This window comes from Periplaneta americana, chromosome 11 (genome assembly GCF_040183065.1).
Source record: "Periplaneta americana isolate PAMFEO1 chromosome 11, P.americana_PAMFEO1_priV1, whole genome shotgun sequence".
Classification (NCBI taxonomy): Eukaryota; Metazoa; Arthropoda; class Insecta; order Blattodea; family Blattidae; genus Periplaneta; species Periplaneta americana.
The window spans coordinates 110,604,169-110,622,662 of record NC_091127.1 but is presented as its reverse complement, the minus strand read 5'-3'; the positions used below and the strand labels follow the sequence as shown (position 1 = coordinate 110,622,662).

Sequence of the window (18,494 nt, the reverse complement as noted above, 5' to 3'; positions counted from 1 at the left end):
TCGGAGGAACAGCGAAACTGAACCAAAAGTGACCAATCGGTGTATCTAATTAATAGCGGCAGCATCATGGGAAGGAAGCCATTTTGGAGCATGGTGGACAGTGGGTTATAATGGGAGAGTGTGCATTTGTTAGTAATTTCATGATAATGTAGACAGTTACAGATTTCGGACACCAAATTAAACAACACGACAAAGTGAAAATCATGGATGCAGTAAAAGCGTTTAATGCGGAGGTTAGTGATATAATTATTATTAAATAACGTGAGTTGACGCACTTTGGAAGGCGTTGATGCAAATAGAAGCCACCGAAAAGTGTTATATGCGTACTAAGATGAATTATTGTAATCCTGTTATAAGTATTAACCAGCGGTTAATTTCAAACTTGATTTTGCGAAGAGTTGATACTTGATTAATTAAATGAACTACTGTAGTACTATTTCATTATTGGTAAAACTTCTTGTTTGGCTTTTGATTTAGGCTTGGCAAATTGTAACGAATATGAATGTGCGTGTAATGATTGCCATTAACGTCTTTTTTCTATAGATGCATTAATAAATTATTTTGAGCTTTGTTTTAACGCATATTTTGACAAAGAGAAAATAAACTCTAAAATTTTGTGTATTAAATACGGACATTATTAATATTTTAAAGTAACAGACGACATTTTTTGTCTTCAGGTCTAATTGTAACGATGGAAATGTTATTCCCTTAAATAAGAGAAAACATATTGTAAAATTGACACAAGTTGTGAATAAATAAGAAATTAAAATCTCCTAAATGCGTGTTTCGTCTTTGGAAGTTGCATCTATCCTTCAGCCGAACAACCATGTTCGTCAAAGACCATTACAAACCCGTAGGCCTAGTGGGTTAGGTCATTACGTTAATGCTATTGGAGATAATTTCTTAATGAAACATAAGTTTTTGTTAGACTTTGGGGAACTTATGCTGATTTTCTTATTACCGTATAGGATTTCTTACTTGCACAATTTGAGTTACGAATTTCCTGCCATTAGATTTTGAAGTAAGTTAATTACTTTCTTGGAGATATCGGCTTGCGAGTTAAAATGATCATATCAGAGCACTGAGGCTGAAAGATGCGTACGAAAGATAGGCGTTTGTTCAATTTTTAATTTGTCCTATATTTTATTTCCTAAACTTCCATTCATTTGTTTCCAAAACAGTTTCATATTTTTTTAAGAATAACTTCCAAAACAGTTTCAAACTGTTTAAAAATAACATTTGGGTGAAACGAGCGTTGAGCAGATTCCGCCGATTTTGGAATAGACACCGACGTACTTGAACTGCCAACATAGAAAACAAAAAATCACACTCAATCGCTTTCACCTTCATCTTGACGGGATAATAAAAGCCTAAACTAACCTAACCTAAGTGCGTCGGTGTCTATTCCAAAATCGGCAGAATCCGCTCAACGCTCGTTTAACGAGCGTTGAGCGGATTCCGCCGATTTTGGAATAGACACCGATTGGCTAGGGTTCAAATCCTGGTTGAGACAAAAGTTACCTGATTGTGGTTTTTTTCTCCACCATCCAGTAAGAGCAAATGCTGGGTTACTTACGGCGCTGGGTCCTGGACTCATTTCGGTGGCATTATCACCTTCATTTCACTCAGACGCTAGATAACAATAGCAGTTGATGAAGCGTCGTAAAATAAACGAAATAAAAAAGCTCTCAAGCGTTAATTTGTCAATTCCTCACAAGTTTAATGGGTAATTATTTATTTCTATGCTAAATTGAACATTGGTCAGTATAACGGACATCATCGAGGATCAGTGACAGGTTAGAATTGGTTTGCACAGGTTTTTGATTCGCCTACCAAACCTAACCTGTCAGTGATCCTCGATGTCCGCCATACTGATCAACATTCTGTTTGGCACCGAAGTAAATAATTACAGTTTTAGAAGTTGGTATTACTCGACTGAGGTGAGTGAAGCTGCGGTCGTAATGTGAACTATTGTGATGACATATTACGAACGCAGGAACAATATATAAGTGATGCTCCAGGCTGCAAGATTCCACTGGTCTTGGTCGAGTAATAGAATTTTCACCACCACGAAACATCACTTGAGTCTGTATGTAACTCTATATATATATATATCTGTGTGTGAAATTTTTATGTTGACTTGTATTGTGACTGATGGTGTTTTTCTTTTACAGCTTTCCGCACTGTACGATGTTAAACCTCCAATTTCTAAAGCTAAGATGACTTCCATTACAAGGGGAGCTATCAAAGCAATCAAATTCTACAAACATGTTGTACAGAGCGTAGAGAAATTTATACAGAAGGTAAAATATTTGTTAGTATTGAGAAGAGAAATTAAGGATCTTAGTTTAAAAAAATAAAGTCCTCCAGTGTTACTGTTTTTTGAATAGGTTAATCTTCATCCACACAGGTATACCTGTCCATCTCATTCTGGCTGCTTGTACTGTACTGTACTGTACTGTATTGTATTGATAACATTGTGTTCATTGTATAATTTATAATTAGATATATTGTCTGCAGATTTTTATGTGTATAATAGGTGAATGTGCTTTAGTATTAATTGGTAGTCACGTATGTCTTTCTTCTATTGTTGCAAACAAACTTGCTGACTAATACTAAAGTTACAGTAGGCCTAGTATATTCTTTGTAAGATTTAATGAAGTAGCGTTTGGTTCTTTATGCTGAAGTCTGACAGTGCAAGTGATCTTTCTGAAGACAACTCGTAAAAGATTTTGAATTTGAGTCAAAATTCGATATCGACAATTGATTTTGGGCACGCTTCCAAACAGGGGCAGTGGCATTTCCCCTAAGGTTAGAGCCCAGTTAAGGTGTGTGTGTGTATTAATCGAAAAAAATGTTACATAAACATGCGTCCTATTCTCAATATTTTCTAGCCCCTAATTTTCGATTAATACACACACACACACCTAAACTGGGCTCTAACCTTAGAGGGAATACTACTGCCCCTGTTCAGAAGCGCGCCCTTGATTTTTTTTAAACTTTCCAGTTTTTTCATAGTTTTTTTTTTTTTTTTTAAGATTCGTGTGTCAGTATCAAATATTGATTAAAATTCATGTTTAAACTGTACGAACTGTTTTTGTTCTATTTCAGTGTAAACCTGAGTATAAAGTACCTGGTCTCTATGTAATCGACTCTATAGTCCGACAATCCAGACATCAGTTTGGTGCAGAAAAAGATGTTTTTGCACCACGATTTGCAAAGAATATGCAAACTACATTCATTAATCTCTTCAGATGCCCTCCAGAAGATAAAGTAAGTTGCGTTATGCAGATATACAATAGGTAATAGTGTTAGTATTAATCATAGTCAGCAACCTGATTTTATTCTGATATTAAACTCCCATATCAGATCTCTTTGTGAACAGCAGCAATTGCAAACAATTTTTAAATGTACATTATATTGAATCACTATAGCTGTTGGCTAAACTATATAGTGATCCATGATAGTCCTATAAATTGGTGAGTAAAATACGAGTGTTTTCATAAAAAACTAGTAATTTCCCTGGACAAAGAAAATACAAATGGAGTAAAAGTTAGCATTTTACCTGGATAAAATTTATGTTAGAACAGCTTAAATACACATTACTATAGCTTTTCCCTGTTCTTGATTACAGTAGCGTGTGTGAACACCTTACTCTTCATATTCTCCTCCTCATATATCTCTCTCTCTGTTACACACATGCTCACACTTATTTAGAATAGACCTACTGCGTTACAGTAGATGAGAGTTGGGCTAGAATAGAATAAAATGTATCCAGAACTGGATTAATACGCCCAGAGTAATCATAACCTTGAAGTAAGAATGTGTGTTCAATTTTGAGCAGACTGAAGGACTCTTTATTTGACATAATACCCAGAACTGTTCGAGATTCATCCAGTTTCTAATAAAATGGCCCCATAACAGAAACACGACAGGTTCATAGCTTTATCATGTTGTGTGTCTGTATGTAGAACTATATGTAGGGGACCAAGTTCGATTTCCAGAGGGTCAGAGATTTTCGTGTAAAATATCTACCTCGAGACTAGTAAAGATTGTGGTGCACAACTTTCTAATCACTAGATTGTGAAACATTATGTATTTATTCACACTGCAAATGGGTATATACCCAGTGGCAATGGCAACTAATTACACTCAATAATGACAATTAATAATAAACACAACTAATAAAAAAACAATAAATAATAATAATAATAATAATAATAATAATAATAATAATAATAATAATAATAATAAGCATCCTAAATTAAATGAAGCATGAACACTTAAAATAACATTTAAAGTAAATCTGTTGTTGTTGTTTTCAACAGATTTAAAGTAAATCTAATCTGTATCTTAACCCTAAGTTCGAACTAAGACCCACGAGTGTGAGAGGTTTATACCTGCACAAGTACCTTTTGGTACTACACTTATTTCGCTGTCAACTCACCCACTGCTCTGATTCTATCCTGATTTCACTAACACTTCTAACCATTTCACTGTTCAAATACTTTGCACAGCCACTTCACTGACACCAACACACTTCACTTACACAATAGACTTCACTGACACTACACACTTCCTCATTGATAGAACACTTCAAATAACAAGATATCAATTACACCCTTTAAATAGTGTGTATAAAATATTACCGTCTATTAGTAAAGTCCCTAGGCCTATTTTTAAATACATGTTTGGTTATTGGTAAAGCCTTTAGTAAGTCTGGACATAAAGCATTCCAGTCCCTGATAGTATGATTGAGAAAAGAAAACTTTCCAGTGTCTGTCCTCTGTCTTCTTTCCCTCAATTTATATGAGTGGTCGTTCCTTGAAGAGTAATTTGGCAGCTGCAACCTATTTTTTATTTCTCTTCAGGCAGGCTCACCTCTGTATGTTTTGAACATTGCGCATAATCGAATTCGCGTTCTCCAGTCCGTGAATGTGTCCCATTTTAATGGTGAATTATTATGACAACACTTGAGAGCCCGTTTTTTAATCTTTTCCAGTGTCTTAATAATGTCTGGATTAAATAACTTATGTCTCTGCAGTGCATAAGAAGAAAAGGCGTATGTTACTGTTGATAATGTTTCGTCCCTACTCTACACTTACACATACACTTATCCTAATACAAGACATTCTCCAGAGATACACATCATGCACGCCAAAGTGGCGTGTAACTTGAAAATAGGTCACAGTCCTGCCATCTATCTGCAATACGCAGAACCCGAATCATTCAGTGAAGTTGGTAGGCATTGGACACACCACAGATGTAGAGAACTTAGATCGGCAATGAGGTCTTGAGCTCTGAAGCCTGGGCTTGCAGCCAGCCACATATTGATACTACAACTTGCATAGCATATTACAACACTGTCACTGTCAAGTCTTGTGAAACGTCATAATAATGCTTTATAACAACCCAATAACGTAACATATTGCATCATACACAAAAAGAAGCATCAGTTCTCGTCGTAATTTATTATTGCAGTAGCCTATGCCTCTATGTTACCAAATGAAAAGATTTTCTATTAGATTTTCAACAGGTGTGAACTTATGGTCCAAAGTAAAATTTCCTTGTTGACCTATGTACACACAAATATTTCTCTAAACATTAAAATAATAATAATAATGAGCTTTCTATATTACGCCTATTTTTACTGTAATTCTGTTCATGATTTCTATATCTGCTTAAGATTGCATTACAATGTCGATAATTGACTCTCTCACACACACACACTCAAATAAGGATTGATTTTATAAATGTATTAAGTGTAATGACATTCATAATGCATATTTTAAAATCCTCTGTATAGTGAGGGTCACATAAGAACAGTTCCTAAACAGCAAATATTGCCATCTTGTCAGTGTTGTCAACTGTTACCAGATGTCACATGATCCTACGTACTAAATGACTTATTTACTTACCGTACTTCATGTTGGAAGGTTATTCTAAATAAATTAGTAATTTGTAACATATTTTCGTAGATAAACTATGCGGGAAAGGGATCAACATGTCAAGTATTTTGTCTGGCAATACGAAATTCATTGGTTTGACTAAACAATAGACTCACGAGACCTAATCTAGAAATGTATTTTATTTGACCATATGAAATTATTAGTGTTAACTCTGAAAACTTACCTGACTATAGTCTTGAATTATAACCACAACGCAACACATATAAATAACTATTATGTATTAATATTAATACTGATATTAATTAATTAATTATTAGTATGTTCAGATTTCACTAGCTTCCAGTAACCGGCTTAGAAATCTAGTACAATTTTAATTTTATGGAACTCCAGTACCAACAAATATTGTCGATATTTGTCTCAGCTGCCAACATACCAATTACAAATTCACTACCATTTGTAGTATTTGTCAGTATCGAAATTCGAAACGAAGTTGGCAAAAGAAAATTCAACCTGCAAACTAGAAAATCACCATAATCCACTAACATATGTAGTAATGGGGGAAAAATGGTTAGGTTTCACCCTTTGGGTATGAAGTAAGCTGAACCGAACTATACATATTAGGCACACACACACTCACACACACACACACACACACACACATTCATGTTAAATGAATATCCTAGAATATGAGGGAAAATTTTAAACGAACTTGAACTTCTTTTTTTCAGAGTAAAGTCATAAGAGTGCTGAATCTGTGGCAGAAGAATTCAGTTTTCCAGTCTGAAGTGATTCAGCCACTCTTCGATCTTGCTGATCCCAATCATCCTATTCACAAGGAACAACAAACAACTGTATCCAACACTAGCAATGGATCCATATCAGGAATTCTGAATTCAACTACAGTGAACAAGACACCACCATCTGTGAATAGAACACCGTCTAATCTGAGCAAAACTCCTGTAAATGCTGGGAAACCTGAGGCTACAAGTACACCTGTATGGATGAACATTACCCAGACGCAAATGGAAGCAGCAAATAATACTTTGATGCAGCTCTCAGGAGAAGGACTTAATCTCTTATCAGGCAAATCTCAGGTACTTGTTACTACTGTTGTACTGTGTTGTCAATAACTGTAGTTCTTTTAGCATTTTTCTTACTCTTTTCAAGCATTGGACTATGTTAGGATTCTAAATTGATTCATCCCCTTTCACTAAGTTGGCTTATACTTCTATATCTCTTGGTCTGTATATGACTTAGGCTAATTCCTCTTTATACATCTTGATTACACAACTTTTAACACTATATCACTTTGGAATATGTATTATGTCTTTCTCATGTTAAATTTTATCGTACCTGGTTAACATGTTTCGGCTTGCTATTGGCCTTTTTCAGAACTGGTTGTTGCTGGTCTTGGCGCCACATGCTAGAACAATACAAAATATACAGACACACAAAAACACATCTAAATGAAATTCTCAACACACAACTCAATTTCAGAACACACACACTCTTTGATTCCACATTACACTACACAAACACACCCCCACAAGAAACAAAACAAAAGGTGCCAAGACCAGCAACAACTATTTCTGAAGAAGGCCAATAGCAGGCCGAAACATATTAACCAGGCACGGTAAAATTTAACATGAGAAAGACATATAATACATATTCCAAACTAATTCCTCTATTGGCATTCAATGTGTGTGGTTTATCCAGGTTTGTAGTTTTTAATTTATGTATTATATCTCCAGTTTTTGTCTGTATTATTCTCAATTTTATCTAATTGTGTTTTCCATTATTCTTAAAAATGTCATCTGTATTGCATATCTTGATCTTTTTTCTTCAATACCCAGCTTTCACGCTACTATATAGGCATATCAATATAGTCATCATTTTATAGAATTTTAAGGATCTCTCTCTCTCTCTCTCTCTCTTTTTTCTTTTTGTTTCGAAATTCTTTTTATTGTGTCAAAACTCTGATCAAAAGCAAAAGTTAACTGTTATTTTGTTTTCAAAAACTTACAAATATTATTTGTTGTGTTCAGATAAAGAAAAGATTGTGCTCATGACTAACTGTGCACCAAATGTTGTGTTGCAAACATTATTAATGTATTTAAACATAATAAGTTGTTTATCTATTTTCAATTTTATTTTGGATATGCCTTTCTGTTTCTTCTAGATACAATATCTTACACTTGAGAAAACTGAAGTATGTAGTTTACTTGTTCAACTGTTTATTCAACCTATTTAGGGTTGCCAACCTGTTTTGAAGAAAATACGGGAGACTGAAAAATCGAAAACATTTCACATAGAAGTTTGACAAATTATTGATTTCATTTTCTAAAAAGCAACTTTGCCCAGCACTTTGGCAGTTAGACTAAAATTTAGAATATTTTGAGACAGATTTTGCCTTGCATAAGAATTTTTCTTCATTTTTAACAAATTGCAAAAATTACCTGATTGAGTAGCTGAAGTTGATTGCAATTTGCAACGTTCTGATTTGATTATATGTGTTGTGCTTCTCTTTCGAACATCTGTCTACTTATGTGATTTTAGGCTTTCATTGTGACTGCTTGGCTTAATTGTCTGGATCAGCCAGCCAAGCCCAACAGAGTAGGCAACCCCATCTGTCTTGCCTATCTGCTCCAATGATGGAACTTGTACATAGTTCTGAAACATTGGAAATGTCAAATTGCAGGACACGGAATTTCCAAAAGCCTAATTCTCACTTGTCCATTTATTCACAAATCCATATAAAATTTGAAACTCGGCCAATATAAATGTGGAATGCAAATGCATTGTGACTAAAGCGTTATGATTATGCAGTTCCTAATAGAAAAAAAAAAAGTGGGAAAACTTGAGTAGGGAAAATGTAAAAGCAGGATTTGACTCTACGACATTCAGATTTAGTTTAGTATTGGGAATGTGAGGCATTCAAGCTTCATAGCTTTATCTGAATTCCTAGTACCTCACTATCACAATTCCAGTTCGTGTACAAGTTTCAGTACATTCATATTATCTAATGTTAAAATGAAATTGACTACACAGACCCCTCATCAAATGTTCCCTTGCAATGTCCATTTCCAGTTACTATTGCAATAGCTCCGCTTCAGCACTGGACCCTGGACTCATTTTGCTAGCATTATCATCATCTCATTTAGATCCTATAACCATAGCAGTTGATAAAGCATCATAAAATAACCAATTAAAAAAATAATAATTTCCAATTTGGACGAGAGTTTATGCAGGTAGTAAGAATTTCTCGAGTCTGTTAAGAAATAGGTCACTTTTGACCAAAATGAATCACACTTTTGACAATAAAATTGCTTGTAAAATCACTTCCGAACTTGATAGAGATTGTCCATGAATTATTTTCTCATGAAGTTTGCTTTTGTAGTGCTGTTGATTGCATGACAAGTAACATAATACAGTCAAGTCTGGATATGGTGAACCTCTGTGGACTTGCATATTTCATTCAGTAAATCCGAAGTGTCTCTCATCTAACCTTAAATGGCAGGAATGAATGAAATTGTGAACAAGAAAATAAAATACTGTACAGTAATTAAAATATTTCATTTTTGTGGAGTGGATTACAATGTGTACTGTTACTAACAGTTGATTTACTTAAACTATGCTTTCGACCTATGTCTGCTTGCGAAAGACCACGTTCATTGTCAGTTATAATAATCACCTTATCTTCCAAAGAAAACACAATATACGCTTCAGCATTTTTATACAGTACATTCACTGTTGGAACACTATAAATGACAAACTGCGTACTCAGCCTTGGAATTTCCCGGGTCACTTAATGGAACCTGAGAGAGGGTTGATGGAGTTTGAAAGCCATTGAATCTTACCTTCATTTATGCTCTGGACATAATGTCTGTCCCCTTTTAGTAAAAGAAAGCAATTTCATTTTCCATTGTTTCTATGCTATCCGTCATAATGGAAATGTTTCTGAGAACAAAAGGCAACCCTTTGACGTTGGAGGATTATAAATAACGATAGAGTAGTGTGCCTGAGAACCGAATGGCGACCCTTCGACAGTGGAGTGAGGCAAGCTCGTTATGCATTGTCTGGATTTACAGTACAGCTCATTGCTCTAAGAATCACTAATCCTACCTTTGTCTAAAGGAGTAAGAAACTTAGAATGTTGTTCTGAACACATTCTTTCAATTTTATACAAGAAGGTCTGACTCCAAATAAGAATTTGTCAGGATACAACTCTTGTAAATTCAGTTTTTAAGGTTCACTATAATCGAAGCGAGGTTCACTATAAACGGAAATATTAATGTACTTTTAATGTATGCAGGTCGGGACCAACGATTTAGGTTCACTATATTCAGAGTTGACTGTATATCGTAATTAAAATTTCATTTTGACTCGTTCTATATTGATGTTTAAAACAAATTTTGTTCCACAGACACCTAACCAAGGGGGCAATAACATGGATGCCAACATAATCCAACAGTTGCAACACTTACAGCAGCTTCTAATGAAACAGCAGCAGGACTCTTCAACTCGACAGGAAGCAGATCAAGTAAAGTTTGACAAGAAGCTCCTTGATTTCGACTATGGATCAGAGGATGATGATGAAAATGCAGCACCATCACCACAACCTCAGCAGTCCACAGCATTAGCAAGGTTTGTGGTAGCCATTGTCCCAAGTATACTGGTCTGTTTGGTGAGGGAAAGTAGAAAAAGCTTTTTCCGGCTATGCTGCCTCAAAAGTTTCATTTATTTATTTTTTAAATAACTGCTGCAGTGACTCAGTGCTAGTGAACTGAGCTTATAAGCCAGAGGCCTGGGTTCAAATCGCACTGAACTCTGAATTAATTTGTGTTGGACAAGCCCATAATTCATACAATTCTGGGTACCTACTCTGGCTCCCTTGTGACATCCCAACAATTTCTCCATTTTCACCATTCATTATGAGTAATATGGATCCACTGCCTGTATGCTCTGGATTGTTTTTGACGAACTAAGTGGACTATGCTTCTTAGCACAGCAACATCTATGAACCTGCTGATATAGTTGGGATGAGTAACTGCAAATTAAGGGCCCTTCCCTTGCACAAAAAGAAGAAAAAGTTTTATTGAATCCTGAGGTTGTCCAGTGTTGTGGAGTAACAGTTAGCAAGTCTGAAACGAGTGGGCTGTGGTTCAAATCCTGGGAGGGACAAGTTATCAGTTGGGGTTTTTCTAAAGTTTTCCCTTAATCAATTAAAACAGAATTGCTGGTTAAGTTCTGGCTAATTTCTCCATCATAAATTTCAACTTCAACTATTAATAGTTTCAGATCAACACAGGATACGTCCGCTTACTTGCATATGCATGTTATTCTGTGGAGGCTGCAGAACTCTCAGGGGACATGGGGCGTTAATCGCAGACTGTGTCAGAACTGAGGGTTGTGTAGCTGAATTGATGACACCAAACAGTGAATCACGATATTTAAAGGAATGAAGTCCTATGGACATAAACAATCATCCCTACCAAAGAAGTGGTAAGCACATTAAGTCTCAGGTTGTGATAATGCAAGTCTTTGGGTCCCACGTCCATAAGAAAAAGTATATAGTGCCTTGAAAATATAACATCACAAGAAAAGATGGAAGGTTTTAATAGAATCATAGTTGTTACAAGGAAATTGTCTTTCTTTCACTATCTATGATAAACAAAAATTTTCTTTCCTTTGTCATTTGTCATGCAGTGCAATGATCACAACTTTGTTTTTATGGTAATGATAATTTGAAATTTTACGTAGAAAATCATTTTTATGTTTTGAGAGGAGTATGTATAATTTTTTCACTATAATTTTAAGCGTGTTCGTGAGCCTGAAATAATGCATCAATAGTCTATAGTGTTATATTTCATTCATTCATGGACTGAATGGTTTTCTGTCCAAGGGTAGGTTATTCACTACAAACCCAGCATTTTCATAGTAGTGTGTCCATAACATTATGTTGTACTATCTGCAGAAATGTAGATATGTTACAGGCTTTAGTGAGCATCTTTCTAAGAATGGTGTGTCTTTGTCTTACAGCTGTTCTTAATTACATTTTTATAGCTCATCTCTTACATAAAAGTCTTTAGGTGTATGTATCTCGAATTTACAGAGCCTGGAAAATTCTATCAGCAGAGGACGACTTATATTATGTGATTCTACTTGCAGTGGCACTGACAATTTTTATATTATTTAAAGGTATCTACAGTACCAATATAAGACTTTGTAAATGGAACATTACCTGTTACACATTAATTATCTTTCACTATTAGATATGACCTTTAAATGTCAAGCATTTTATGGCAAATGTTCTGGGGTAGATGCATAATGCGATACGTATTCTGTATCCTAGTGAAAATACATGTCAGGATGTTGTTTAGAGCAGGTGTTCAAAATATATTTTCGTTTCCTTGTTTACACAGCTCAGTGCACCCCCAAATGACTTCTTGTAGATGAAGGTCAGCACATTCGTATGAAACCACAGTAGGAGTGTACTGCATCAGTAGCACATGGGAAATTTCGCACCTTGTAACTTCGAAACTAATATTATGATAGAAACATGAGTCAAACAGTGATATGTTTTGTGGACAATTATCTTTTTAATGAGAAGCAGAAAATCATGTTCAATTTATAAATGATACCAGAACTTCTAAGGAAGTTAGTACACAACCTCCTTCCTTCTTCACAATTGAAATCTATTTTGACAAACAACTTTCTGCAAACATAACTTTTCTTGTACCCTCTGTTTAAAAGCAACTTCGAAAGATTTTATTTTCTATGAATATGGTGATTCATTTCTTGTATGTATTGAGGTACTAGTTAAATCTACAGACTTAGCAAATTAAACTTTTCCACTCTGGTGAAGGAAGAATATACTTTACATGCATTGCTGAACATAAAGCTTTTGCTCTTAGACTTTTTTAAATATTCAAATTGTCTTTAGTGCCTAGTAAAAATGTAGAATCAATTACTTCCTTAACTGTTTCATCATAGCTTTCCTCAAATCCGTGAAGAATTTGATGCCTTTCTCTGAAGAGTCTTGAAAGACGGATTGAATTATATATATATATATATATATATATATATATTTAGACGACATTAAGATATGGGGATCATATGCGGAGACTAAGAGGAAGGTAGAAAATAGGAAAGATTGGAGAATGCTGGGTTTGCAGTGAAAGACCTGCCCATGGGCAGAACATTTATGTATGTATATATATTGATAGGCAGATAGGGTTTATCATCCCCTTTAAAATGATGTGTCTGAAGATAGGAGGTGCAATGTAAAATCCAGAAGTGGGGTTGGACAATGAAGGGATGGAACAGAAAATTCAATCAGCAGTGGTTTTGAACTTCCTTCTCGAAACTAAATCCACGTGTTTTCCTCAAAATCGTGTCCTCTACACATGAAATAATATGCTAAGCTGGAAGTTTTGAAATGAACATAACACTATAATTTATTAATCCTATGTAAGTAAATTATAATGAAGTCGGTTTCTGCAAGGGGCAATCCTGTTACGGTGGCTATTTTACACTCAAAATTCTGATAGAGAAATGCAGGGAATTTAATATGGAAACTTAGCTTTTGTGGATTTGAGAAAGATATTCCATAGAGTTAACAGAAAGAAATTACTTGGAATTCTAGCACATAATAATATTCCACAACAAATAATTTCAAATATTTATAATATGTATAAAAACACTGAAATATAATTTAAAGCTAGAAGTTCATTATCTAACTGGAAACCAATTAATACTGGAGTTTGTCAAGGTTGTGGTTTATCATCTCTGTTACTTCTTACTTAATACGTGTGTCCAGCTATAAGCTGATTACATGATGTCCACTATAAATCAAATATACGATTTTCGAAAGCTGTGGATTGGTGAGAATTTCATGTGAGTGATTATTCATTCTTTCCTGTAGTTTATGATTGGTGTTATTACATTGAAGTAGGATGTGTTAATTCACCTCAATTACATATGATTGCAATCATGGACGAATGGAAATTGAAACCTCATTGCAAAATACCAATAAACAGAAATTTGCAAATCAGTGCTGATGATCTGACACTACTAGTATCTTCAGAAGATGGTTTATAAAGATCACTTCAAAGTCTCCAGATAATTTCTCATCACAATATGGAATTTCACGTGATAAAACAAAAATTGTTGCATTTTCTGGCAAAGACCCAATCCAAAGTAAAATATATTTAGAAAACAAAATTCTGGAAAGGGTGAATGAATTCAGTTACTTCGGGTAACCTATCTTTTTAATCTGAAATGGATATCTCCCAGAACATCGACAAAAACACTAAAACTATGAACATAATAATGTTTTCAGGCCTGCAATTGTTCAAATATATACCCATTACACCTGTACAATATTCTTGCAAGATCATAACAGGCCACTCAGCCTCATACTTGTCAGGATGATGGTGATGATGTCGTAACTGGTCATAAGGCTTAATATATACAGAAGAAGTAAATTATACTTCTTACATTACTAACAGAACTTAATGAACTTCTCTTATCCAATCTGGGGGGGGGGGGGAAATGCCAAGGCAGTACTATGACATCTATACTGTAATCATATTCGTCTATTACTCTATCCTTCTTACAGGTGCTAGATGAGTGAGTCCAAGAAAGTCTGGACTTTGTGAAGAAGTATTACAAACCAGTTGACATGTTTCACTTACAGATTTACTTGTTGTTCACCCTGTGCTAACTTTATTCATTGTAGTAGTGGTATAGATTAATCATTTGTATACCTGTTTGCTTTTTAGTATCCTGTCTAATCCTGAGGTAATGCGGCAACTGCAGAATCTCCAGCAACAGATGAGTCAACAGCAGATAAAACAGCAACACGAGATGGAAGAGAAACTGAGAAAATTGCAGGAGATGAAACAACAGGAAGAAGAGTTCGATAAACATTTGGCGCAGACTCTTCCTGTGAGTGCCTCGACTATAACGGAAACTGTATGTAACATTTCTTTGGGATGTGAGAAATTACATTTTATTGCTTAGTGCATGGAATAATTACAACACTTGTCTATGAGAGAGATGGAATCATCTTTTAAGAAAATGCTTGCAGAGGATTCTGTCAGAGGCAAGGTAGAATCAAGCAGTTTGTGTTTCATAATGAAGGTAAGCTTTCTTCATTTGCAGTGGTAATGGGACAGCAGCTTTTTGTGGAAAGTGAAAAGGACATCACTTTCTTAATTACTGTAATAGGTAACTGTTTACTTCTACAGCAAAACCTATTATCATTTCCATTTGCATCATTTTATAGAATAAATTGTTCAGAATTCTTGGTCCAAACGCAATAGTTTTTGACGAAAAAACAAATGTGAAAGTCTGGTAATGTTTTTACAGCATACAGTACACTTCTCAATAGGGTGATTGTTAAAACGGAAGTGGAATATTGATTGATTATGGCTGTAATGAGATAAAAGCGACTTCATAATCATTGCATTATGATGAAATGTTAGGTAGCTTGCAGCTATTAACAACATGATAAATCGTATTTGCAATGTAGCAAATTGCACATTTTGTTTGCCATTACCAGCCAACACCACGTGACGAAGTAATATGATAAGGCTATTGTTTAAATCATACAGTTTTGTGAAGGCAGTAATGAATGGATATACCAAATTGTATCCATATCCCCACGTTGTCATTGTTGTGTTGTTAATTTATCGTCTTGCAATATTCTCTTCTCTTTTGTTTGTTCAGATGAGCATTCATAGTTCATAGTTTTCTGCCCAAGGGCAGATGTTTCACTGCAAACCCATAATTCTCCAATCTTTCCCATTTTTCGCCTTCCTCTTAATCTCTGTGTACAATCTATGTAGCTTAATGTTGTCTATAATCTGATTCTTCTGCCCCGAATTTTTCTCCCATTCATCATTCCTTTCAGCACATCCTTCACTAGACAGTTTCTTCTTAGCTAGTGATCCAGCCAATTTTTTTTTCTCTTCCTGATCAGTTTGAGCATTATTCTTTTTTTCACCCACTCTTTGTAACACAGCTTCATTTCTTATTCTGTCTGTCCATTTCACATGCTCATTTTTCTCCATATCCACATTTCAAATGTTTGTAGTAGTTTCTCTTTCATGTTTCTCCCCCATACAACGCCGCACTCCACACAAAGCATTTCACTAGTCTCTTAGTTTTTTTTTTTCAGAGGCCTGCAGAACATGCTCCTTTTTCTATTAAAAGCTTACTTTGCCATTGCTATCCTCCTCTCGCCTTTCCAGCAGCAGCTCATGTTACTACTTATAGTGTATAGTACACCCCAAGTATTCGAAGCTGTCCACGTGTTCCACTGCCTCATTTAGAATTCGCACATTTACCTTAATTTTTCTTCCAATGGCCATGGTCTTCAGCTTCGTTAGCATATTCCTTAGTATTGTTTCCTCTTCTGCTAACACCATAATATCAGCAAATCTTGTGCACTTTATTCTTCTTTCTCGTACTATCACCTCTTCCATGTTATGAAAAGAGTTTTCACTAAATCATTCAAGTAGATATTGAACATGTTAGGTGATAGATTAATGTTGTTGGTAGTTCTTTTCATTCATTGTTGTCGGTAGCGTATTGGCCTGTGTCTGAGGTGGGTTCGATCCTGGCCCAGGTCAGTAACATTTAGGTATGCTTAAATGCCACAGGGTCATGTCAGTAGATTTACTGGCATGTAAAAGAATTCCTGCGAGACAAATTCCAGCACACCAGTGTTGCTGATATAATCTCGGCTGTAGCGAGTGTCGTTAAATAAAATATAATTTACAATTTTTCATTCATTGTTGTTTTCTTATTATTCTTGTCATTTTTCTTATTGTTTCTATTGATTTTCCTGTTATGTCTGCTCATACTTAGAGTTCCCTGAACAGTTATTCTCTTAGGGATTGATGTTATCTGGGCTAAAGGGCTGTGGTCTGTTGGAGTTGTTGCTACCATAATTTCTTCTGCTATTCCGGCAGAAATTGTCAGTGGTTTGGCACACGGGAGCGCAAAGATCTCCTTAGCATGCTGGGAACAACTGGGGCTGTGGCTGGTTGCCTTACGGTATTTAAGGTCGGGATGGATTGTGACTTGCTGTTGTCACCACGGTCTGCATCGGTGGGCAATATGTTGTGATAAGCGAGACAGGAAGAAGACAAGGATGAATTACTGTTGATGAACTGAGCCCAAACCTATGCTGAAGCTTATGCTGAATAATTCGAGAAAGTGGAAGTCATTTTACACACACAGACACAGAGAGAGAGAGAGAGAGAGAGAGAGAGAGAGACCCCCACCCCCTCTTTCTCTCTTTTTAGATCGGCATCTGAAGCTACATCAGTGTTTAACAATAAACCCTCCTGGTGTTATGAATTCAGTCATCAAAATTCCCTTGCACTCCCAGAACACGTAGCCAGCATTTTTCGTTTTGACAGTATTTGAATTTCTTGGGTTTTTTGGAGAATGAGTGTGGATCTAGTATTTGGGCTGTTCTTTTGCCTGTTTGCTTTCATGAACTGAACCCATGTATCATGATTCTGCTTTGTTAATGTTAATCCAGTGTTTTGTACCCACTGTGCAGAGAACTTGTGATAAGTCCATACAGGATAGTTCTCAAAATTTGCGAAAATTTATCAGAAGATTGTGAAATCGTGATACTTCTTTCACAAACAATATGACCAACTTTTTAACGATATCTTCAGACATACGTGCGTGTTGTCTTTGTCCTCAGTTGTAAGGCACATCTGTGTACCCATGTATATTTGCCTTTTGGAGGTTGATTTCTGAATAATTTTGTGTAGTAGATTCCTAAGGTGAAGAGTTAGAATAACTTGAGAACTCCAGCAGTGTGAATGGGAATGCTTTTTACAAAAGGAAGAGTTGTGTAATATATGTAATCAGTGTGTTCTTTAATGACCTCGTTCTGTTACATTGCCCTTTTAACACTGTTTCCAATATCAATAAACATGGACACTTCTCTCTCTAGAAGTTTTTCAAACTTAATCAAGCTATATATGCATAATACCCTAATCTGTTATTTTTTATAATGCCTTATGTTATTAGTCTAGCTAATGTTTTTTAAGAAAATTTTAACCTAAAATGAAATACGTTTGTTTTATTCCAGAACCTTCCTTTTGCTTCTGAATGCGAGTTGAAGCCAGTGGATACCAAACAACCACCACCTCAAGTCATGCGGTATGATCAGCATGATTATGAACACAAACCAGCTTACACTTTCCCTGTGATGGACGTATCACAACCCCCACCAGGATATCCACCAACACTATCGACTGACCATGCATCTGGGGGACACACTTCATTACGGAAAGAAAGTCCTCTCGAGGATGGCGAACAGGCAGATTCTGAAGTGGAATTTGTAGAGAGAACTGGGTGGGTGAAGGCATAAAGATTTTCGACTAAATATAAACACCTGTTCTGGTCAGAGGATGTCATATACATCTACATTATGAAAGAAATTGGTTATTTGTGATGATACTGTCAAATGTTAAAGACTGGAAAGTTGTGCCCATAATAACAAGTATTGAATTCTTTTATTTCATAGTTGAACTCCACTTTTATACTTTCAGG

The 18,494-nt window shown here is 35.5% G+C and overlaps 1 protein-coding gene across 5 annotated transcripts in view; it reads left to right on the top strand.

Annotated features, from left to right (window-relative positions):
* Nucleotides 1-72: 72 nt before the first annotated feature.
* Isha (Insulator su(Hw) mRNA adaptor) overlaps nt 73-18,494 on the top strand; it is a 169,275-nt gene continuing 150,853 nt past the window's right edge. For 2 of the 5 annotated variants that reach the window (XM_069839876.1, XM_069839877.1), the window contains exons 1-7: nt 73-233; nt 2,175-2,303; nt 3,112-3,273; nt 6,638-7,003; nt 10,333-10,553; nt 14,693-14,885; nt 18,031-18,296. In XM_069839876.1, the coding sequence (XP_069695977.1) occupies nt 204-233; nt 2,175-2,303; nt 3,112-3,273; nt 6,638-7,003; nt 10,333-10,553; nt 14,693-14,885; nt 18,031-18,296 (1,367 nt within the window). In that variant the 5' untranslated portion in view covers nt 73-203. The remainder of the gene's footprint in view (nt 234-2,174; nt 2,304-3,111; nt 3,274-6,637; nt 7,004-10,332; nt 10,554-14,692; nt 14,886-18,030; nt 18,297-18,494) is intronic. The other 3 variants (XM_069839880.1, XM_069839878.1, XM_069839879.1) reach the window with 3 other exon arrangements.